Raw genomic sequence first — 26,097 nt, forward strand, 5'->3', positions numbered from 1 at the left:
AGAACTATATGACTAGTATAATTTATAGCTAAAGGGACAGTCAACACCAGAATTTTTTTGCATAACCAAAACTGTTATAGAAAAACACTTTTTACCTCTTTGATTACCTTGTATCTAAGCCTCTGCAAACTGCCCCTTATTTCAGTTATTTTGACAGCCAACCAGTGCTCACTCAAGGGTAACTTCACGTGCATAAGCTCAATGTTATCTATAGGAAACACATGAACTAATGCCCTCCAGTGGACAAAATGCATTTAGATTAGAGGCAGTCTTCAAGGTCTAAAAAATTAGCATATGAACCTCCTAGAATTAGCTTTCAACTAAGAATACCAAGAGAACAAAGCAAAATTGGTGATAAAAGTAAATTGGAAAGTTGTTTAAATTACATTTCCTATTTAAATCATGAAAGATTTTTCTGGACTTGACTGTCCCAATCATTTCTAATGCAATTAATCCAAATTATTTAACTTTCAAATAATTTAATTATTAGGTTTTATAATATCAGGGCTTGACTGAACAATAAAAGGTTAATTTGCATTTCCTATTTTAAAAGCATTGTTTGAATTTCTTAAAGGGATACTAAAACTAAACCCAGAATTTTTTTTTCATGTTTCAGATAAAGCATGCAATTTTAAGCAGCTTTCTAATGTATTCCTATTATCCCTATTTGATTCCTATTTGAAAAGCAGGAATGTAAAGCTTAGGAGTCAACATATTTTTGGTTCAGTACCTGGGTAGCGCTTGCTGATTGGTGGCTAAATGTAGCCACCAATAAGCAAGCGCTAACCAGGGTGCTGAACCTAAAATGGGCCGGCTTCTAAGCTTTACATTCCTACTTTTAAAATAAAAATAGCAAGAGAACGAAGAAAAATTGATAACAACAATAAATTAGAAAGTTGCTTAAAATTGCACGCTCTATCTGAATCATGAAAGAAAAAAAATTGGGTTTAGTATCCCTTTAAATATAGCTTATATTTTACTTCTGGTATTTTTTATTCATAATTAACAAAAGTCATAATATTTGAATTTGACAACAATTAGTAAGCAACAGTAAGAAACGACTGAAGTACACACGAACACAATCACAGCATACCGGATACTCACTATAATTAAAGTAACGTTTTTCTTTTGTATCTATATAAAAGCACAATACATTGTTTATTTCTCAGAGGCAAACTGAAAGACAGCAGCAACATGTTATAAACAAAATACAAGAGTAACGCTTTAATTATAGCTAGTGAGGGCATTAAAAAGATTTATATCATGAATATAAAAAGATCAGTGTTTAATAAGAAAAAAAAAACATTGATTGGAAAGCATTCATTACATTTTTATTTTTGGCCTGATCTGAGTCTCTTAAGGTAATCTGAAGAAGGGCACTGCCCAACTGTCTGCAGAAAGCTTCTTCCTGCAAATGACTCAAAAAGAACGGGAGGAAAGGGCAGTCACTTAAAAAGTCTCACATCTGCTGCCCACCAATTCAATTACTCTGGAGACGCGTTGAACAAACTCAGGAAGTGGCAAAAAGTTAGAGACGCAAGGGAAAGAGAGAAGGGAAGAGATTGCCTTGATCTATGCAGGGTCACTTGTGGGCCACTGTGTGCCAGTCGTTTTAATTTTTTTTTTATTTGTGTTACAAAAATTGGCACACATAACTGGCAATGGATGCAGGCATTATTCAACCGTTAACACTCCGAAAGATAAACAGCCAAAAACAGTCAAGTAAGAAATTTGGAACAAGGAGCTTTTTTTTTTTTTTTTAATTAACTGCCTTCGAAATCCCATGGCTTTAATCTTTAGTTAGAATTGAAAGCTTAATGTACGTGTTTTCACTTTAATAGCATGTTACACACTTGTGTAGCCATGGCTTAAAGGGGCATAAAAGTGCAAAAAGAAAATGCTCTAATGTTATAAAGTATTTTGTCATTGTACTTTTGTTTGCATATAACTATGGGCCAGATTACAAGTGTAGCACAAATTAACGCTTCCGCTCAAGCGTTAATTTTGCAAGAAGCTTTTTGTGCAATTCGGGTTGCGCTCATATTACGAGTTGAAATTAAACTGTTTTCGCTCTTGTGCTAACCCGACAAGCACAAAAAAAGTTGAATTCAGAATATTACGTGCGCTTTCATGTATTCCCCCATAGAAGTCAATGGAGAAAAAAGTGGGGGGGGGGGGGAATAACACCCAACTCTCGTGGAAACACAATCGAAAATTCTCATTTGCGCTAACCTGATATGAATATATGAATATTTCACATTCCAATGTTCTTCATATACAAGAATATGTTCTATTTAGTTATAAATACATATTTTATATATATATATATATATATATATATATATATATATATATATATATATATGTTTTATTTTGGTAAAATATATATCTATACCTATATATACGTTTTATTTTGGTAAACTATATATCTATACCTATATATATATATATATATATATATATATATCAGAATCAAAACAGTGACATACCAGGATTTTCATCAAACAAAAAAGGTGAAATTGTTCTGAAGAAGGGGAAATATATCCCCGAAATGTCAATAAATTTTACCTTTTTTGTTTGATGAAAATCCTGGTATGTCACCGTTTTGATTCTGCTATTATTATACACAGACCCACCAGGCTCTGACGAAGCGGTTGTTTACCGTAAAACGCGTAAGGCCACGCCCACCTTACGTCATTGCCGACATACACGCTCAGGGCCGGATTTGCCATTAGGCACAGTAGGCATGTGCCTACAGGCGCATTGCAGCAGGGGGCGCAACAGAGTCAGTGTTTTGTTTTTGTTTTTTTAATTATTATTTTTTTTTTTTTTAAAGTGAACTTTTTTTTCCCCCCTGATTTTGTTGAGCCTAAGAGTGAGTGAGTGCTTTGTTACTTTCTGTAGTGTTTAATTTGTACAGTAGGCAGGGGCTAGTGCTTATCAACTTTATCAGAACAGATGTCACAGTGAGCAGAACTAGGAGACTAGCAAGCAACAACTTTAGCAAGTAGCAGTAGCACCGCACGCACTGCAGTCGTCTCCTCGCGTCCTCCTAGGCTGACTCCCTCCCACCCCTGACTCCACCCTCGCTCCCACGCTCCAGTTGGTAGTGCACAGCCTGCACAAGTGAAGTGACTGACAAGTCGTCTCATACAAACTCCAGTCCCCGGGCCCAGGTGAGTGTGCTGGCAGCTGCTCTGAAACTGCTGTGGTCGGCGCCGCGCATGCACACCATCGCAGATTAGCCACTAATTTTGTTTGGGGCTGGGTGGGCAGCATCACGCCCACGTCTGACCGTCACATGATGCCGACTGCCGCCCTCTGCCTCTCAGAGTCAGAGTACTAGGCGGGAAGATAGTGAGCTGATGTGCGTGCTCATTGCTGCTGGCCTGGGCTGGCTGAAGTTTTGGTTGCTCCTCCACGGTCCACCTTCTGACGCTGTCGGAGCCTGTCGCCTGTCGCCTGCCCTGGGCCCTGAGACACCTCAGTCTGTCTACAGCATATAAGTGAGTGTTACTAGTAGTCTATGGAAGTGAGTCAGAGTGACCAAGGCCAAGCGCACTAACTGTAACACTTACCAGTAAAAAGTTATTAGACTGACTGGACTGTGACTGTGACGCAGGTACATGTGTGAGAGAAGGTTCCCTCTCGTAGTGAGTGTGACAGTGTGTTTGATCGCCCCAGCGGTGGTGCTAGCCATGTATTTCCTTCTGCTTAAAACATATGTGTTGGGACTGGAGACCGTACTGAGCTACATCCTGCTGTTCTATGGGTTGGAGTTTATTCTGAGCTGTGCAGCCTTGGTCATGTTTAGCAGAGAACCAGCTTACTGACTGTCTCACACAATACCCCAGGGTGTCTCATCTGTTTGCTGTGCAAATCATAGGAGGCTGCAGCTCTTCCTTCTGGTTTTTATTCATTATGTTGTTAATTAACTTCCTGCTATTATGAATAAAAAGAAGACAAAAAAGAAGGGCCTAGTATTAATAATAATAATAAGCATTTCTGTTAGCTGTCACTCAGAGCATTTTTGCTTCCTTTTGATGTTTACTGGGCTCCTTTATTTTTATTGGGGTTCCTAGTTTGGCTTCATTTGAAGCAGCACTGATCCATAATCCAGATACAAAAGTAATGTGTGGTCCTCACAGCCCCACAGACTAGTTCTGATAATTGTGCACTGATTCTTTCCACCTCTGTTTTGAAGAGAGATGAGTTAACTTAAGAATACATGTAGTTTTACTATGGTTTAATATCTTTACATATGTCTGTATATTCTGTCTCTATGATGTTTGATCAAATTCTGAATTATAAATACTTAAATAAATTGTCCCCTTTACGAATGTATTTGTCTCCAAGTTAATTGAATTATGATAGTACAAATGAGCTGTCACTATAATCTCAGTAACTTCACTGTTAATTTATTAACTCTTTTAGAAACTAGATATCATGTAAAATGCATGTTCACATGGCTGCAGAAGTGTAATTGGCTTTGTTCGTCTCTTTTAAATCCTTGCAATGCTTTTTGCCACTCTCTATCCCTTGCCATTTAAACGTTCCTCAAATAAAAGAATTAGGGACATTTAGTACACATGAAATTATTGTGTGTGTGTGACTGTGTATGTGTATGGGTTTATGTTTGTTTGTGTGTGTGTGTATGTATATGTGTATATATATATATATATATATATATATATATATATATATATATAATCAGGTAATAGATCATTGTGTTATCCCTTTGTGTACATACACTTGCTTACTTATCTTATATTTGTAAATTCAATACTTAGAGAGGACAATGCGGAATTTATATTTTATTACCTAAAGGGACAGTCTACACTAAAATTGCTATTGCTTAAAAAATATAGATAGTTGTCCTAAATAATATATAAAAAAAAGTCCTCACTTTTTTCACTTTTTTGTGAGGGGGGAGGGGGGGCGCTTCAGGGTTTTGTGCCTACAGGCACATGAGATGTAAATCCGGCCCTGTACACGCTGAAGAGCTACTCTGAGTATCGCAAAGGGAGCCACAGCGGTTGCTTCAAGCTCTGAATAGAGTGTTACTTTTGCATCTCCATAAAGTGAACCTTTATCTGTACTGAGCACACGAGGACCAATTGCTCAGCTCACCGGAAAAGAAGGGAAAAAAAGCGTTACCAATGAACTCAAGATTTTGAGACTGATTTCACAACTCAGCGCTTTTCCAGGTTATAAGTGGGGACACTTTGAGAATCCAATTGCCTATACTTACCTCATTCGATTGAGGTTATATTTGTGAGTAAGGATTACCTTCCACAGTTTTTATGTATTTTAAATGTTTTTGTAATAAACCCAATTGATTTGCACTATGAGAGGTGTCTCTGTGCGCTTGTTTTCCTAGATATTCACATATATATATATATATATATATATATATATATATATACTGTATCATTATATATAGGTATAGATATATAAACATATATATAGGAATATCTATATAGAAATACAAAGAACATATTCTGCTATGTGCAGAACATTGGAATGTATAATATTTACAGTAAATACATAGTTCAAACCTTTATTAAAAGCAAATATTGCATAAATATGCTTTAACATGTTTTCATATACTGTACTGCAAAGGGCTCCAATGCACTTGTGGATATGTCTATATATGTGTACATGTGTATTTATGTGTTTATATGTGTATATATGTCTGTAAATACATATATACACAAATATGAATACATATGTACACACACACATATATATATATTTATATACATACACACATACATATCCATCTTTAGAGATGTGTATGTATGTATCTCAAAGCTTTATGTTTTGCAAAACAGCCAGAGCTCTAAAGTCACAGTAATCATTCTTGATTAAATTGCGATTGCGTTCAAGCAATCACATTCACTTTCAACTTGTAATACCAGCAATAAGCCAGACGAGCGCAAACCCCGTGACATAGCTAAATACAGCTGCAGAACAGCAATGCACTACTGGGACCTAGTGAGCCAATGATAAAAGGCATATGTGCGTAGCCACCAATCACCAGCTAGCTCACAGTAGTGCATTTCTGCTCATGAGCCTATCTAGGTATACTTTTTAACAAAGTAAACAACATACATTTGATAATAGAAGTAAATTAAATTTGCATGTTGTGTCTGAACCATGTTTAAAGGGACATGAAACCCAAACATTTTCTTTAATGATTTAGATAGAGCATACACTTTTAAACAACTTTCTAAATTACTTCTATTATCAATGTTGCTTAATTCTTTTGATATCCTTTGTTGAAGGAGCAGCAATGCACTACTGGGAACTCTCTCAACACATTGGTAAGCCAATGACAAAAGGCATGTGCAGCTACCAATCAGTAACTAGTGCCCTGTTCCTGAGCCTACCTAGGTATGCTTTTAATCAAAAGATATCAAGAGAACTAAGGTAATTAGATAATGGAAGTAAATTGGAAAGTTGTTTAGAATTGTATGCTCCATCTGAATCATTAAAAAAAAAAAAAAAATCTGGGTTTTTTGTCCCTTTAATTTTGACTTTTATGTTCTCTTGAACTGACTTTTTTCATGTTTCAGATAGAGAACCCAATTTTAAAAAGTTTCCAATTCATTTCTATTATCGAATTTGATAGGTATCGTACACATGTCTGAAGCACTACATGACAGGAAATAGTTCTGCCATCTAGCGCTCTTACTAACGTATAGGAATGTTGCAAAACTGCTGTGATATATTGCTGCAGACGGGAGCACACTCCTCAATTTACCTTCCCTGCATTTCAACAAAGGATATTAAGAAAACTAAGACAATTTGATAATAGAAGTATATTGAAAAGTTGTTTAAATCTGCATGTTCTAACTGAATCATGAAATAAAAAAATTAGGTTTTATGTTCCTTTAAGTTTTAAGAAAGGTTTAATCAAGTGGTGTTTTTAAAGCAGTTTTAATTTCGGAGTGTAGCAGTGAAATTGTATGAAATTTCAGTTCACTTTGAAAGTCTGCCAGTTTCTTCAGACCGTGTTTTACTTAGGCTATGAGAAAAAATGTTTCAAGCTTGCACAGTATTTTCTCATAAATTGAGAAAGCCCAACAAGCTGTTTATAAAGTACATCCTTTCAATCACTAGACCAAAAAATATTTCAATACAATACTGGGTGGATGCTAGGAATGGGCGAATGTGTTTGTATTTGAATATGAATGTTAAAACTAATGTTATTGTAGAAATTCGATTTACATAATTGAATGTTGATAAGAACGAATATTCTTAAATATTCTATAATCGAATGCTATTTACGTTTTCGAATGTCATTTTCGATTTCGAATGTCCATAATTAGATTAAATGCCACATTCAAAAGTTCGAATGTAACCTTCGATTTAACAAATACTATTCAGAGGTTCAATAGTTTATGTGGTAGGGAATTTACTAAATTGATACATTATAGATACAAATATGTCAATTCGAATGTTTCTATTTCGAATATTGCATAATTCGAATATTACACTTAAAGAAAGCATTAGAAATACTATTAAAAAATATATAAATTTGAATTTTTCGAATCCGAATATTGCATAATTTGAATTGAATTATTAGAAAAATTCTAATCGAATATTACATTTAAAGAAAGTATTAGAAATACAATTATATTAAATAAATGTTAGATTGTGGTACAACATTCAAAATTCGAAACAAATTCGCCCATCCCTAGTGCATGCACCCCTGCCTGAAAACATGAAAATATATAAGATAATATTTATGTTCTATTTTCATATATATGATAATGTTAATGCAAAATATGTATCTATACCTATATATCAATATGAATATATTCAGGTATAGGTATTTACAGAAAAATATCAAAACATCAATTTAAAAATACAAGAACATTTCCCCCATATAAAAAAAATTTAAATATTAAATATTTACAGTAAATACACAGTAAAACACATTTTTTAAATATAATTATCATTTAGACATATTTATATATATATCAACCCAGGTTGTTCACCAAAATAGGCCGGCATCTAAACTTACATTCTTGCTTTTCAAATAAAGATACCAAGAGAATGAAGAACATTTGCTAATAGGAGTAATTTAGAAAGTTGCTTAAAATTGCATGCTCTGTCTGAATCACAAAAGAAAAAATTTGGGTCAGTGTCCCTTTAAGCTAGGCCTTCAGTCGGGCGTTACATTCAATTGCACTCAAGCAAATGTGTTAACTGTCAATTTGCAATACGCATGCAAATTAACTCACCCACAATATTTGAATATTGCACATACGCCATTGTTAGTTCGCCACTTGTAATCTAGCCCATAATGTTAAAACAAAAGGTATACATTTTTTTAAAAAAACCTATATGCTATCACAATCTATGTTTTGTGTTTAGAATAAAGTATATTGCACAATTATTATTAATTTTTTTTTAAAGCAATTCCTTATGGCCAAAAGTGAAACCACTTACAGGTATACCTCACTTTACAGCGCTTCACTAATATACAGCACTATGTGGAGCTGAAGTTGAAGCTCCAAGGATTTTGAAAAAGTGCTGTAATCTTAGTGAGATTGCGAGAAAAGTGAGTGGCACCATTTTGTTATGCACAGTTCACTTTGTTTACAGCATTACAGTGCAATCAGTGTTATAGCCTGGCAAATTGTACTACAGTAATTGTCACTATTTTACAGGTACAGTATTTATTGAATACTAATTGAATACTGTGCTGTGCTGGTGTTAAACCAAACGTAGCGCTATTGCACCCCTAATATATGTTAGTTCAAAGATGTTTTCAAGTTTTTAAACACACTGGCAAGGGAAAAGAAAGCTAAAACCGATTTGTTTCACTTTAAGGCGGTGTTCACTTTACAGCGGGGCTCTGGTCCCTAACCCGCTGTATAAGCGGGGTATACCTGTATTTTCCTTTTAGTGAGCTTTTGCTTAAATTAAAAAAAAAAAAAATCACCAATATATTTTAGTAAATGTGGAGGGCTATTCATACATTATTAAAATTACATTAAAACAGTGTATATATACAGTATCTCACAAAAGTGAGTACACCCCTCACATTTTTGTAACTATCTTATTATATCTTTTCATGTGACAACACTGACGAAATGACACTTTGCTACAATGTAAAGTAGTGAATGTACAGCCTGTATAACATTGTAAATTTGCTGTCCCCTCAAAATAACTCAACACACAGCCATTAATGTCTAAACCGTTGGCAACAAAAATGAGTACACCCCTAAGTGGAAATGTCCAAATTGGGCCCAATATATTGTGTGGCCACAATTATTTTGCAGCACTGCCTTAACCCTCTTTGGCATGGAGTTTACCAGAGCTTTACAGGTTGCCACTCCTCTTGCACTCCTCTATGACGACATTACGGAGCGCTTCCCCACCTTCCATTTGAGGATACCCCACAGATGCTCAATAGGGTTTAGGTCTGGAGACATGCTTGGCCAGTCCATCATCTTTACCCTCAGCTTCTTTAGCAAGGCAGTGGTCGTCTTGGAGGTGTGTTTGGAGTCGTTATCATGTTGGAATACTGCCCTGATGCCCAGTCTGCTCTGCTTCAGTATGTCACAGTACATGTTGGCATTCATGGTTCCCTCAATGAGCTGTAGCTCCCCAATGCCGCTAGCACTCATGCAGGCCCAGACCATGACACTCTCACCACCATGCTTGACTGTAGGCAAAACACACTTGTCTTTGTACTCCTCAACTGGTTGCAGCCACACACGCTTGACACCATCTGAACCAAATAAGTTAATCTTGGTCTCATTGGACCACAGGACATGGTTCCAGTATTCCATGTCCTTAGTCTGCTTGCCTTCAGCAAACTGTTTGCTGGCTTTCTTGTGCATCATCTTTAGAAGAGGCTTAATTCTGGGACAATAGCCATGCAGACCAATTTGATGCAGTGTGTGGCGTATGGTTTGAGCGCTGACAGGCTGACCCCCCCACCCCTCCAACCTCTGCAGCAATGCTGGCAGCACTCATATGTCTATTTCCCAAAGACAACCTCTGAATATGACACTGAACACGTGCAATAAACTTCTTTGGTCGACCAAGGCAAGGCATTTTCTGCGTGGAACCTGTCCTGTGAAACCGCTGTATGGTCTTGCCCACCGTGCTGCAGCTCAGTCTTGGCATTTTTCTTATAGCCTACGCCATCTTTATGTAGAGCAGCAATTCTTTTTTTTAGATCCTCAGGAAGTTCTTTGCCATGAGGTGCCATGTTGAACTTCCAGTGACCAGTGTGAGAGCGATAGCACCAAATTTAACACACCTGCTCCCCATTCACACCTGAGACCTTGTAACACTAACGAGTCACATGACACCGGGGAGGGAAAATGGCTAATTGGGCCCAATTTGGACATTTCCACTTAGGGGTGTACTCACTTTTGTTGCCAACGGTTTAGACATTGTGTTGAGTTATTTTGAGGGGACAGCAAATTTACACTGTTATACAGGCTGTACACTCACTACTTTACATTGTAGAAAAGTGACATTTCTTCAGTGTTGTCACATGAAGATATAATAACATATTACAAAAATGTGAGGGGTGTACTCACTTTTGTGAGATACTGTATATATTTTTTTTTATGAACAAATACCTGTATATAACACCGTGCTGATGTAGAAACATAAGAGCTGAGGTCACTTCTGCAGCATAAAATCTGGATCGAGGTTCATCAAATTTTCGGGAACGTTGTATTTGAAACATTAAGTCCCCTCCATTTACGTATTCCATGACGAAAAAGAGGCGATCCTAGAAAACAAAAAATAACAAACACGTAAATCTAATTTGATTTTTTTTTTATGAAAAATATAGTAAGATAAATAGAAATGATTATACAGAGCAATGTAAACACAAAACACTTCTATTTTAAAATACATATTAAAAAAAGAACAGAATCTTCAGCATTTCACTAAATTAAAGCCTTCATATATATATATTTTTTTTTTAAACAATATATCCTTTTTAAACCCAATTTTTAAAGCAAAAATATTTAAATTAGGTGTGCAAGTAGATGCCTTACTAAATATACTACCCCATACATTGTTTTGAGACTAATTTACAAGGTACACACTAAAAGCTATTACTAAAATTATGAAAGCTTGTACTTGAAACATTTTTACAAATAAATGTGTACTGTAAAAATACTTCTAACCAGGTGTAGATTTGTATTTTAACTATAATGCTCCTTTACATATTAAAATAAAAAATGAATACATTAGTACAAACTAGATTCATATTTCTGTATAGGGAAAACAATGTTATATTCCTTATTTGGTTTTATATTTTTAAAAATAGAAACCTGAAGCTAGTTCACAAAATAGGAATATAAACACTGACATCTACCTGGTATATTTAAAGGGACATCAAATGGTTAGAAGAAACTGAGGTTATTTCTCCACTCTTGTTTGCAATCAATAGCCCTTATTGGTGAGTAAATATTGCGCATGCGCTTGAGTTACAGTCAAGCATATGAACCAATCAGAGATAGTGTATGCTCTAAGATTGGCTCTGGCAGTGAATAAGAAGCTAATCTCAGATTTAAAAAAATACAAAAGGACTTTTTTTTTTTTTTTAAACAAAGATCTATTACAAAGCTTTTCTTATCATTATGTTGGTGCTCCATTGATACTTCCAATTCTATGTTCCTTTCAGATGACTTTAGAAACTACTTAAAGTGAATGTAAATTTTGACGCTAAAGTGCCCGGTTTTTAAAACTTTGATTAAAAACAGGGGCACTTTAATTCATCAATATTTTCATTTCACTCCTGTTGTGAAAATAAACTTACTTTTTAATCTTCACAGCAGCTCCAGCTTCCTCCACCTGTTTCAAAGCCTCTTCCTGGGTCTAAAATGAGGTATCCGGCTTCCTCCAATCACAGCAGTGAATCAGACACTGAATCCCCCGGGGGGGAATCTGTGATTGGAGGATGACCTATCAATCATTTCTGACATCAGAAATGGCTTGTGAGACCGGAGGAAGCAGCAGCTGCTGTGAAGTTTAAAAGGTAAGTTTTTTGTCACAACAGGAGTGAAATGTAAATTTTGATGAATTAAAGTGCCCCTGTTTTTAATCAAAGTTTTAAAAACCGGGCACTTAAACATCAAAATTTACATTCACTTTAATTGAAAAGCCATTCAAACCAATAGCTTTAACCTAAACATTTTCAAGCAAAATCATATTCTTATATGTTTAAAGAGTGTTCTTTTATCTGCATTACAGAAAATGTATCCATTTGTAGTAGTGAGATTAAAATGTATGGTCTTATTTTTCTAGTATTTAGAGTTTTATGCAGCTGTTTTTGAAGAAATTCTACAACCTATTTGACCTTACTTATATAGTAATATGTCCTTTTAAATTTAAACCCTGTTTTGAAATAATATTACAAAGTCTAAAATTAAATTTAAAATGTTGTGCAAACAATACCATAAATATCTGCAAACATAGTACTAAGAACAGCATAGATGGGGTATATTTCAATCACTAATAACACAAAGGGGCATATTTATCAATGTGCGAGCGGACAAAGTAGCGTATCATGTCCGCTGCACATCGATAAATGCCGACAGCAAACACTGTTGGCATTTATCATGCACCAGCAATTCTGGTGAACTGCTGGTGCAATGCTGCCCCCTGCAGATTCGCGAACAATCGGCCGCTAGCAGGGGGTGTCAATCAACCCAATCAAATTCGATCGGGTTGATTTCTGTCCGCGGCCTCAAAGCAGGCGGACCTGTCATAACTTCTGTTTCCGGCGAGCCATACGGAGCTTGATAAATATGCCCAAATGGGTTAGAAAAGGAATAGAAGTGGCAACTAGCAAACATCTAAAGAAGATAAACCCCGGGATATGTGACACACAATCTTTCCCATGGTTAGAACCACAGACTATTCTGAGGAAGACCCATGTATGCCAATATTTGAAAGCTATTAAAGTTGCAATGTCACACTTTGTTCCCTAATAAGCTGTTTACTTTTCCTCTCTTGCAAAATCATTTAATCGCGACAAAGATCTCTAGCAAAAAGATCAAACTTGAGAAGAAATTATTTTAAATGGAAATCAGGATTTTATATATGTTTGTTCATATACACACAATACGTTAACTTGTTTGTTTACCAAGCAACAATGCAAAATAAATCAGATTTTTTAACTATTATTAATAGTAAATTATGCATTTTTACAGTGGTGTATTATTTGCAATCATAACATTTGTTACGCCAATATTTCTTTCAGATTTTTTATATAAAGTTTGGTTAATTCATGGAATATACATTTAATTGATGTGATTTGGACACATACAAATAGGGAATTCAAGAATATCTGTCTTATCACCCTTGGAGATGCAATACAAATTAGTTTTGGCCTCTCTATATGGGCCACCAAGCTGTCACGTGCTTTCTCTAAGGGACTGATATTAAAAACCTTGGCGGCATGGAGAGAAATCACACAATAATCTTTGAGATTTTTTTTTAGACCTTGTATTGTAATGTAGGAGTCTCTGTTTCACATAAAGAACACTACATACAGTAACATAAACATTTCTCAAGATAACATTTGTGTTTCTAGATTGTTTTTTAAGGGCCTCACCGTACGAGCAAGGCTTCTTAGAATATCGCATCTGAGTGGTGAGGTTTTGAATATCAAGCCCTAAGTCAGTTCTGCCCACTTAGGTTTGAGCACCTAAGGGTGGCATCTTGTAGTCCAGTTAACTTAAACTCAGTGCTGAAAAATTCTCAATATTTCATCTGGCCAACAAGGGACACACATTCAAAGCAGGACATCATTTTCTGAATGTTAAGGGGGCTTCAAAGTTAGTATTTATTTAGGTCTCCAAAACCTTTTTTAGGACTCACATTTGCAGAATTTAAATAACAATGAGTATAAACAGATGACTGATACTGCAAACACAGCTAATAATTAAAAGGACACTATGCTATTAAATTGTTTTCCCCTTAATGTGTTACAATGACCTAATATGCCATTTTATTTCTTTCTCGCCTGTCTTGGAAAGCTCCCACCGGGTAAAATGTTTTAAAAAAGTAATCTTATCTTCACTTAACAGGTGGCGTCCATAGGAAAGTATAGGGGTCACTACCTTTAAGACATCGCTAAGGAATGCAAATCACAGCAGTATGGAGGGGGCATATTTCAAAATATTTTTACAGAACATATAGGCCTATAGTTATCAATGTCTGTCGGACCTGATCTGACAGTGCGGATCAGGTCCGACAGACATCGCTGAATACGGCGAGCAATACGCTTGCCGTATTCAGCATTGCACCAGCAGCTCACAAGAGCTGCTGGTGCAACGCCGCCCCCTGCAGACTCACGGCCAATAGGCCGCCAGCAGGGGGTGTCAATCAACCCGATCGTACTCGATCAGGTTGTATTGTGGCGATGTCTGTCCGCCTGCTCAGAGCAGGCGGACAGGTTATGGAGCAGCGGTCTTTGTGACCGCTGCTTCATAACTGCTGTTTCTGGCGAGTCTGATGACTCGCCAGAAACACGGGGCATCAAGTTCCATTTGGAGCTTGATACATATGCCCCATTATGTGTGTTTGGTAAATCTGGAATTAATTATGTTTTATAAATAGTTCAAGTAATCTACATACAAACTAATATTCGTAGTAAATTACATATATTTTTAAAAAAATGCTCATCTAGCCAATGAAAAAGTGTATGTCTAAAAAGATTCACTTAAACTAGACTGTATTGTTTAGCGCATTATAACATACCTGCAAAGTTTCCTCATTGTTATACAAGTTACAACCATGGAATGCTTATATATTTGCTATGCATGTGATGACCATTGTTAGTCCCCCCCCCCCCAAAAAAAAACCATATTAATAATAAACCTAATTGAGCTGGGGCATTGTGGGTATGTTGTGCATCTGTATATGGTGTGTTATATATATATGCATTTTATTGTAAATGGCTTATTATGTAGTCTAAGTTCATTATTTAAAAGTGTTTTGAATTTTGGTGTTTAACCAGTTCTTAATTACTGACATTAAATTTTCAGTATAGGTGGGAATACAATTTACAGCTATTTCAGATAATAAAAAAATAAGGATAAAGGAAATATTTGTAAACAATTTAATACACTCCATGTAGAGAATGCTAGTTTTAGGTTTAAAATACTTGTCCAGATAGTAATGAAAGATCTTTTTTTCATTCTGTCTCTCTTTTACATATACATTTCCACTAGTCCCACAAAAGTAAGAAATTGCAGCGAATGAGTAGAAAATTTTCCTTTTTCCTATGTTTAACATTGAGTGGACAAGTAACTTTCTAGTAAATTTTATCTCCTGACTAGTAAAATACAGTGATATTTCTTTAACAAGGTGGTGAGAGTTTATGATTCATTATGCCTGGGATTCACTTCCTAGCCACTAGGAGGCAAGGTTCCGCAAAACTCTCAAGAGCACTTCATCCCTCCCACCTCACTGGTATGTCAGTTAAAATGTTGCCTCCCTGGAGGCAGCCTCTTATCTCAGTGCATGTTGACAGTTTTTTCATAGTTCTAGTTCATGTGTGCCATATAGATGACATTGTACTCACTCTTGTGGACTTATGCTGGAGTCAGCACTGATTGGCTACATTGTTAGTTTGTAAATAGCACTGAGACAGTCTGCAGAGGCTTAGATAAAAGGTAATCACATAGGTAAACTGTGTATTAATATAACAGTGCTGGTTGTGAAAAACTGGGAAATAGGTAAAAATGGGATTATCTATCTTTTTGAATTTATTTTTTCTTCAAATAAACTGTCCCTTTAAACCATCTGCTGTAATGTGCTCAGCACTGTATGGGATTTCAATTATAAGCAGTTTGTTCTGCAGCTAGTAAGGACAGTTAAGTGGCTGCCTGTCAGGTAAGACTGTTCCAACATTAGCACTCACATAGCCCGCAGGTTATTAGCAGGTACATATTGTATTGTACATCATAGCCAGGGGACATTTTACTTTACAGACACTACCACAGTTCTCCTAGACTTAATATATTTTAGTCTAGCAGTATTAAATGTACTTATTAAATGGGGGCATTATTTATTTATAAAATATTTTACCAGGAAAGATACATTGAGATTTCTCTCTTTTTCAAGTATGTCCTGGGTACACAAAACATTGCAGTGATATAATGGGTACAATAAAATACAAAAACAATAATAATACATAATATATGCTCAAAAATTTAACATAGAACAGGTAGGAAATATATAATCAACCATGACAGGTGCATTCTGTTTTGAGATATGTATAGAGGGATCTCTTAAAGGATATTAGGCTTGGGGAAGGTTTGAAAGTGTGCGGGAGGTCGTTCCATAATTGTGGTGCTCTGTAGGAAAAGGAGGATTGAGCTGCTTTCTTTTTGTATTGAGGCAAGCTAAATAATGTTCTGGTACTGGTTTGGAGGTTATAGGAGGTGAGAATAACCGGTGAGAGCATTCTGCTCAGGTAGGGTGGGAGCTTCCCATAAAAGCTTTTAAACACAAGGCAGGAAAGATGGAGGGTGCGTCTGGATTCCAGCGACAGCCAGGTTAGTTCTTTTAGCATGTCACAATGGTGGGTCCTGTAGTTACATTGTAGCACAAAGCGGAAGAACGAGTTATACAATGTATTACGTTTATTAAGGTGAGTTTGCGGTGCAGGTGCATATACTACATCCCCATAATCCACGATTGGCATCAGCATTTGCTGCACAATCTTTTCCTTTACTGTAGGGCTGAGGCAGGATTTGTTGCTGTACAGGGCACCTATTTGTGGATAAAGATTAGATGCCAGTTTTTCTATATGGAAGCCAAAAGATAGATTGGGGTCTAACAACATACCCAAGTATTTAAAAGAGTGGACTGCGGTCAGTGTGCAATTTGATTTTGTTTTGATGCATAGATGTGAATTTTGTAGTTTGTGTAGTTTAGATCCCGTTCCAAAGATCATTGTGACAGTTTTGTCAGTGTTTAGGAAGGTTAATCCTCATACTCAGCTTCTCAGTTAATGTATTGATCGCCTTACGTAAGCTAACCAGTCAATTGCTGCTCTTGTCTCTAAAGGAATCTGCCCTCCCTTTGTTAGTGTACAATTTAGTTATTCAAAATTTGCTCTGCGATTTCAAAATGTTTTTGCGCTCATTTATTTTCGAGATGTTTGCAGTCATGCGTTATTCAAGTAAGCGCAAAATAATCTCTGACTAGCAACCTACAGCTGTTTATTTAGCCACCCTGAATATCTAAGGAGCAGATAAGCTAAAAAGTTACTTTAACCCCTTAGTGACCAGACCATTTTTCATTTTTTTTACCCTTAAAGGGACATTATACACTCATTTTTTTGCATAAATGCTTTGAAGATTATCTATTTATATAGCCCATAAAGTTTTTTTTTTTTTTTAAATGGATAGTTTTGCTTATTTTTAAATAACATTGCTCTGATTTTCAGACTCTTAACCAAGCCCCAAAGTTTTAGGAGAATACCAACATATACCTACTCCAGCTTGCTTCTGTTTGTGTAAAGGGTCTTTTCATATGCAAAGGAAGCAAAGGAAGGGGGAGTGTCTGATATTTCCCACTTGTAGTGGGTGTTCCAGTAACCTTTTAAACAGAGCTGAACTGGAAGCTTCTAAGTAAGTTTGTAAACAGTTTTATACTGGATTTGTATATCGGTATCTGTGCATATTATTCTTTAAAGTAGTGTCTATTACATGCAGTTATATGAAAATTGGTGTATACTGTCCCTTTAAGGACTAGGGCTATTTTTACATTTCTGCAGTGTTTGTGTTTAGCTGTAATTTTCCTCTAACTTATTTACTGTACCCACACGTATTATATACTGTTTTTCTCGCCAATAAATTTCTAACGATACCATTATTTCTATCATATCATATAATTTACTATAAAAAAATTATAAAATATGATGAAGAAATAGAAAAAACACACTTTTTCTAACGTTGACCCCCAAAATCTGTTACACATCTACAGCCACCAAAAAACACACATGGTAAATAGTTTCTAAATTTTGTCCTGAGTTTGTAAATACCCAATGTTTACATGTTCTTTGCTTTTTTTGCAAGTTATAGGGCAATAAGTACAAGTAGCACTTTGCTATTTCCAAACCATTTTGTTTTCAAAATTAGGGATAGTTACATTGTAACACTGATATCTGTCAGAAATCCCTGAATAATCCTTCACATGTATATATTTTTTTTAGCAGACAACCCAAAGTATTCAGTTAGGCCCATTTTGGTATATTTAATGCCACCATTTCACCGCCGAATGCGATCAAATAAAAAAAAATCGTTAACTTTTTCACAAACGTTAGGTTTCTCACTGAAATTATTTACAAACAGCTTGTGCAATTATGGCACAAATGGTTGTATATGCTTCTCTGGGATCCCCTTCATTCAGAAATAGCACACATTTATGGCTTTGGCATTACTTTTTGGTAATTAGAAGGCCGCTAAATGCCGCTGTGAACCCCAATTGTATGTGCCCAGCAGTTAAGGCGTTAATTAGGTAGCATGTAGGGTTAATTTTAGCTTTAGTGTAGAGGTCAGCCTCCCACCTGACACATCACACCCCCTGATTCTTCCCTGACCCCTTTCAAACAGCTCTCTTCCCTCCCCCACCTCACGATTGTCACCGCCCTCTTAAGTACTGGCAGAAAGTCTGCCAGTACTAAAATAAAATATTATATATATATATATATATATATATATATATATATATATATATATATATATATATATATATATAATGCTTAGTTGGATCCCCCTTAGCCCCCAACCTCCCTGATCCCCCCAAACAGCTCTCTAACCCTCCCCCCTCTACCTATTTGCCGCCATCTTGGGTACTGGCAGCTGTCTGCCAGTACCCAGTTTGGTCAAAATTTGGCTTTTTTTATAATTATACCCCATTTTTCTGTAGTGTGGCTGCCCCCTCAATACCCTACCCCCTCCCAGATCCCTTTCCCAATACTTAATAATTTATTTCCCCCCTTCCTCTCCCTCCTTCACTTATACACTGTATACTGTGTGTCTGTACTAAGTAGCACACGCGCTCCCAACGCCCTCGCCACACTGCTGCAACCGGATCCAAGCTGAGAGGAAGTAAACCAGTGATGGGCCGTCCACCCGCCTACGTCGTATATCTCCCACTCCACCAAGGATTGGCACCATCGCTGGCCCTCTCTGTGGCCCCTGTCTGCATCATTGTGCTTAAAAAGGGTATTCCATGATGCCTCAATATTGCGGCATCGCTACAATACCCTGAAAGTGGCTGGAAGCAATCAGGATCGCTTCCAGCACTTTAAACCCCAGGGACGTCCTGGTTGTTAACAAACGGTTTTTGTAGGACGTGCCTGGCAAGTCCTTGGTCGTTAAAACTCAATTTTTTCCTTTCTTCACTCCAAAGATTCTTTTTCTTATGGTGAAGTAATTTCAAATAATCAGGAGTTAATTGCTGATCAGAATACTGTATCCCTCTCTTGCATGTTCAAACGTGGATATCATAGCACTTTTATTTACTTCAGGGGTACAAGACCATAAACCTTTCTAAGGACAAATTTGTCCATCAATGAGATTGTTTTTGACAAACCTTCTGTTAGGACTTAAGAGGTTTTCATATCCCCGAGGCGATTATTGAGATAATTACCAAAGAGTGGTCTTAATTTTTTAAACTATTCTTTCCAATATAGAGCATGTTTTCCTTTACTGACTTCTAGTATGGAGCTTTGGGGAACTAAATTCCTAGGTGGATGGTGCAATTTACATTATCAAAAATGTCTGTTATTCCTTTAGTATATAGTTATCTCTTTTAAGGTCCCTATGGATAAAAATGGTCTTTTCACAGAAGACCATTTCTATAAGTGGGTTACATGTTAAACCTTTTATCAGTATTGCTTGTGTGGCAAAAAAACCAATGGCATGGCAAGTGGCCTTTTAAAAGTGGATTCTACTCTTTGGTGTAACAATCTTACTGATCAAATTTCATAAAGTTCTATAGAAGAAGTTTTCGAAACATTTGAATATGCTTTTATCTATGATGCTATTTTAACATACCGGTAATTAGAATTTATGTAAAATTATGTCTTTATCGGCTTGGCCAGAAATGCTTTGTGTGTCAACTCAGGTGACATGGCTTCAAAATCTAGAGTTTGGAGACAGTTTAGAAGCCATAATTTATACTGTGTCTGGAGGAAGAAGAGTTTCTCTCCCTCAAGATATTTTTTTTCCAGAACTCTTGGAAATACACCCCCATTTGGAAAAATACCAAAAAGTGAAAAGAGCCGTCTGCCACTATAAATCCGGCATGACTTGCATGCAATCCACAACTCAAAATTAATTTCTGGTAGTAGCAGATTACGCCTTTTTCAGGAGGCCTTGTCCCAAATTGTGCAGGATCCTTGGGTTCTGAACATAGTTTGGCACGGATACGGGATGATTTTCAGATCAAGGTCTCCAAGAGAAAGTTTTCTTCTGTTCCATGTTTAAAAGAATTCTGTGAAAGCTCAGGCTTTTTTTTCATTGTGTTCTAGAACTAGAATTCATGAGAGTAATAGTTCCAGTTCTACTTCCAGAGCAAGTCCAGGGTTTTTATTCTAATATTTTTATAGTTCCAAAAAAAGAAAACTTTCAGACCTATTATGGATTTAAGGACTCTGAACAAATTTCTAAGAGTCGTTCCTTCAAGATGTAGACAATACGAACTATTATTACTCTTGTTCAACAGAAGCAATTTATGTCCACTATAGATTTGAAGGATGATTACCTATATATATTTCATTCCACAAGGGCCATCATTATTTCCTTTGTTTTGCCTTCAAGGACAAACATTTCCATTTGGTCTGGCTACCGCTTCTTTACAAAAATTTTGGGAGCACTCCTATCTATCTTACAGGCTCAAGGTATTTTAGTAATTCCATACCTGGACGATTTCTTAATACAAGATCAATCTTTGCCTTTAGCTATATGTCATACCAACAAGCTTTTGTTGTGTCCTTGTATTCATGGTTGGAGAGTCAATGTACCGAAGAGTTCATCATCACCTTAGACTAGAGTATCCAATGACACTTTCTCTAACAGATCAAAAAAAAAATCAAATTGCAGACAACTTGAATGAAACTACAGTCTCAATTCAATCCTTTTGTAGCTCTATTTATGGAGGTTTTGGGTCTGATAATTGCAAAGCTGGCCTCTTCTGAGAAAGGAGACTTATGTCAGACAATGTCACTATGGTGGCATACACCAATTGCCAAGGGGGAACTCACAGTTTTCTAGCTAGCTATGAAGGATGTGTCTTGAATTTTATCCTAGGCAGAGAAATTTTGTTGCATGAAATCTGCCATCCATATCCCAGGTCTGAAGAATTGGGAAACAGATTATCTGGGTCATCAGTCTCTTCATCTTGGTGAATGGTCCCTTTCTCCTAAAGTATTTAATCCGATAGTCGATCTTTGCGGCCTTCTAGATATAGTCTTAACGGCTTTTCATTTGAACAACAAATTTCCCATTTATTTTGCGAGATGCAGGGATTCACAAGCAGAGTTTGTGGATTCTCTAGCAGCTCCATGTAGTGCTCCAGATGCCTACCTAGGTATCTCTTCAACAAAGAATATCTTGGGAACAAAGCAAATTTGATAACGCAAGTAAATTTAATGCTCTGTCTAAAATTAAGTGCTCTTGAGAGTTTTGGGGAACTTTACCACCTCCTAGTGGCTAGGAAGTGAATCCCAGGCTTAATGAATCATGGACTGTCCCCCCCAATAAAAGAATGGAATTTATCAGGTAAGTATACATTTTGTTTTTTCCACCCCTTTTATATGTGGGTGTATGTGTGCTACTGTTCTAGTCACCCAAAATACTACCCACTGTAACTCTGTTAATATTTAAAGTTTGTATACCCAAATCTATGTCCATGCAGTCTGGCTGCTCTGTTTAATTTTGTAATGTAATGCACAGTGTTAAGACCTACGTAAATAGGTTTATCTATGTTCTTGAATTAAACAAGTTTGGTTACTCAGTGGTGCCCTAATGTCAGAGATTTGAAGGGCAAATTATTGAAGTTCAACCATGTTGAAAAATGTACAGTAACAAAATTACCTTGAATCCACCCCCCTCCCCCTCAATTCTTATATTAAAAATAAATCAGTAATGCAATACATGTTTTGCAAGATAAAAAATGCACTTTCCAGGGGGACACCCGGGCGGCGGCCATCTTGCAGGTCGCACTGAGCTTCAGCTCCTCAAGCTTCCTTCATTACTTTCCAAATTAAAGATACATTTCTATCAAGACTTTGTATAAAAAGGTGGAGAGGCTTGTCTGAAGAGGTCTACATTCCAGAAATAGGGTTTTGGAAGGTGACTGGGCTCCACGGCCCTCAGTACCGGACTTTACACTTTGAGGCCTTCCCCTATAATAGAAGCCTCAGCCTGTCCCCGTAACGAGCTGTGCCTTGAGTGCGCAGTCCCAAACTAAGCTTAATATGTATTCAGCTGCTTCATTGCTAACAGAGCTTAGCAATCTTTTGGAAGACTACCAGGCAACCTTTGAAATAACCCTACAAAATGGGCTATACCTACCCTCAACTACTAACCGGGTGGGAGACCCGTGGAGAGACTTCGATCCTGAGGAGACAGAGAGAGACGCCTCGTTCGAGCCCGGGCTGATAAACCACATCTCCCCGAGTGTGATACAGGCCTCTGCTACAAAGAGCTATGTGCGGTCTGCAGGACACTCACTTGCCTCAATGGAGATCGGGACATGTGATAAACTGAGAGTGGCCGATATCCCTGTCCAGAAGCCCCTTGATCCGCCTATAACCTTCAATACTTACCAATCAGATGGCGGCTCCTACACTAGCGACCGGCATGATGAACAGAGGTTCCCACCACATGATGCAAGGAGCCGGCAAACTTTGGAGACTGCCCTGTCCGTCGCAGAACTGGACCGCAAAATGACCACTGTGCAGGCGAGACCTAATAAGGCATCAGAGATGGCTTCGGGAGGAACAGATAATGCCTACCTCGCCATCCATCATGGAACTGCAGACCTTCATGTGGCAGAAGCACAGCCAAGCGCTGGGGCCTGGAACAACTCCAGTGTGACCCCGGATGGCTTGCTCTTAGCGGGAGAAGGTGCCGCAGAGGCGGCTTCAATTGTACTCTTAATACAAGCATCCCTGTGCAGAGTTGGAGTGGGGTAAATATGTGAACAGCACTAGTAAGCAGCCGTCACTCTCCACAGACGGCATCTTCTTTTTGTTTGTTTTTTCTCATACATCGGGCTGCTGGATACCAGTAGTCATGGCCACCCTGGGACAGATCTAAATAGATATTAAACGGAGTGCCCTGAACCTGTCTAACTTGGCCCTATGGCGGACTTGGCAATATATCTGTGCATAGACTCTCTGTCAAGTGCCCCCATATACCCCATGTTACTATGCTACTGTTTTCCTGCTTTTGGTGACTAGTGCGGCCTATAAAGTCTCCTCTGCTCTTCACAGTTTATGAACCCAATCCACTCCCTCCTCTGCTTACCTATTCTTTACATTTATATTTATTGTTCTACTTAGCAGAGGATATATAGCAGTAATCAAACTAACAGTTTTGGTATGCCTTGTTATATAAGCATACAATGCCTCTCACTATACTGTACTATAGTATACTGTCACCCTTAGAGCAAAACAGAGATCGCTCAGGCATAAGGGGTATATTTCTTTTTTATAGGAATTGTATATGAGTGAATATCTTCTTTAACTAACCTAGGTATTGTATATTGCCTATAACTTTAGTTGCTACAGCAATTACCATAGCCGTGTAGTAAACCGTCAGACACCATAAGTTATTTGTACTTTTTAAACCCCAGTTTTTCTCTCTGGGCTCTCCCAGCTGGTCTCTTTCTCCCTTCAAAAGTTGTTATTCCCCATATACTTATATTGCTCTCAGCCCCTCTAACTGCTTCCCATCCAACTGGGTGCTGTATGGGGTCCCCCCCCCCTTTAATTTGTATTAATGCTTGGTACAATATGTCTCATAGCAAACAAGCCTCATTACGATTTCTGTCCTCACCTACAAGTTGAATACAAATTTCACCCTAGTTGAAGGTTATATCATCCCTGTTTTTATCATCCTCTAAGGTCTAACAGCCTTCAAATGTATCCTAAGGGTCCAAGAGTGGCCCTATTTGTTTGTGTTTTATTATTATGTTTCCCCTCCATAACCCCCCATCAAGGTGACTATACAATTAGAGAGGTCCAAGAGCGCCCGCTACAGACTATTAGGGGGGATCATTTATCTTTCATAATCAATTGTTTAAGGGGTGATTCCTATCATGATATATTAGAAAATGAGGTCTTATTTAACTGGGAGCAATTGGATGTTTAGATAACACTGTTTTGATAAAGTAATTCTGACATATGCTAGACAAGAATACTGCTTTATTGACCTGTGACCCACCTGCATTTCTTGTATATTTATGTCCACATTGGTACTGTCTAATGCACCCTGCCTGTTATACTTTTGTTGAATGCCTCAATAAAAATAATATTTAAAAAAAAAAAAAAAAAAAAAAAAATGCACTTTCCTATTAAACCATTTAAAATCAAAGGTCTACAAAAATGTTTTATTATATTGGAGGCCATAATAGGAAATCTGAAAATATGAGTAAACGTCACCAGAAGAAGGAAGAAAAGTAAACTGTCATAAATGTATTATATAATTAAAAACAACTGATAATCAAACCTCAAAAACACATAGATTAAGTAGCACCTGACAAATTTGTCACTTCAACAAGCTGCAACCAGCTTCTTTTGGATTACATTAAGTTACTAGACTATTGAGTCGTACTGCTGCTTGTCTGTACTGACTTAAAGGGACAGTATACACTCATTTTCATATAACTGCATGTAATAGACACTACTATAAAGAATAAGATGCACAGATACTGATATAAAAATCCAGTATAAACTGTTTAAAAATGTACTTAGAAGCTGTCAGTTTGGCTCTGTTGAAAAGGTAGCTGGAAAGCCCACTGCAAGTGGCAAATAAGACACTCCCCCCTCCCCCTTCTTTTGCATATGAAAAGACCCTTTACACAAACAGGAGCAAGCTGGAGAAGGTAGCTGACGGTATTCAAATAAAACTTTGGGGCTTGGTTAGGAGTCTGAAAATCAGAGCAATGTTATTTAAAAATAGGCAAAACTATACATTTAATTAAAAAAAAAAAAACTTTATGGGCTATATAAATAGATCATCTACAAAACATTTATGCAAAGAAAAAATGAGTGTATAATGTCCCTTTAACTATTTAGTTTGTTTTGAACCAGAAAGTTCTGTAGGTCTATTTACTGGGCTGATTTTAAAGGTGACATTGATTATTAAACTACTTACGATTTGGCACCCCAAAATTAAAGGGACATGAAACCCAACCTTTTTCTTTCATGATTTAGAAAGAGAATACAATTTTAAACAACTTTCTAATGTACTTCTATTATCTTATTTGTTTCATTCTATTAGTATCATTTGTTGAAGGAGCAGCAATGCACTACTGGTATCTAACTGAACACATGGGTGAGCCAATGACAATCTGTTTATATATGGAGCCACCAATCAGCAGCTAGAACCTGCTCCTGAGCTTGCCAAGATAAACCTTTTAGCAAAGGATAACAAGAGAAGGAAGCAAATGAAATAATAGAAGTAAATTGGAAAGTTGTTTAAATTTGTATTCTCTATCTGAATCATGAAAGAAAATGTTTGGGTTTCATGTCCCTTTAAAGCCGCATTGTATAAACTTAAGTGAGTATTTAGAGCTATGCTGTATTAGCATCTTGGTCTTCCTGTGATGGGGATTTAAATAGATGACAGATCATCTTGACCGGTAATAGCAGCCTTTGAGAAACTACCCTTATATATCCCAGGCTTTATTAAAATACCTTGAGAGACCATTTAATACAGCACAATTGAAAATTAACAAAAGCATAATAAAAAGGCAATGCAATAACACACTCTTTCAAATGAGCAGTAGATTTTTTTGTACAAATTAAAAAAAAAATTGTGATTATTTCATGTGACACCAATCAGGCAATCACAA

At 36.9% G+C, this 26,097-nt stretch overlaps 1 protein-coding gene across 1 annotated transcript in view; it reads right to left on the reverse strand.

Annotated features, from left to right (window-relative positions):
- PRKCE (protein kinase C epsilon) overlaps positions 1–26,097 on the reverse strand; it is a 941,255-nt gene that overhangs the window by 151,885 nt on the left and 763,273 nt on the right. Inside the window, 1 exon segment of the mRNA XM_053712727.1 lies at positions 10,614–10,768. Within this exon segment, the coding sequence (XP_053568702.1) occupies positions 10,614–10,768 (155 nt within the window).

This window comes from Bombina bombina, chromosome 4, assembly GCF_027579735.1.
Source record: "Bombina bombina isolate aBomBom1 chromosome 4, aBomBom1.pri, whole genome shotgun sequence".
NCBI lineage: Eukaryota > Metazoa > Chordata > Amphibia > Anura > Bombinatoridae > Bombina > Bombina bombina.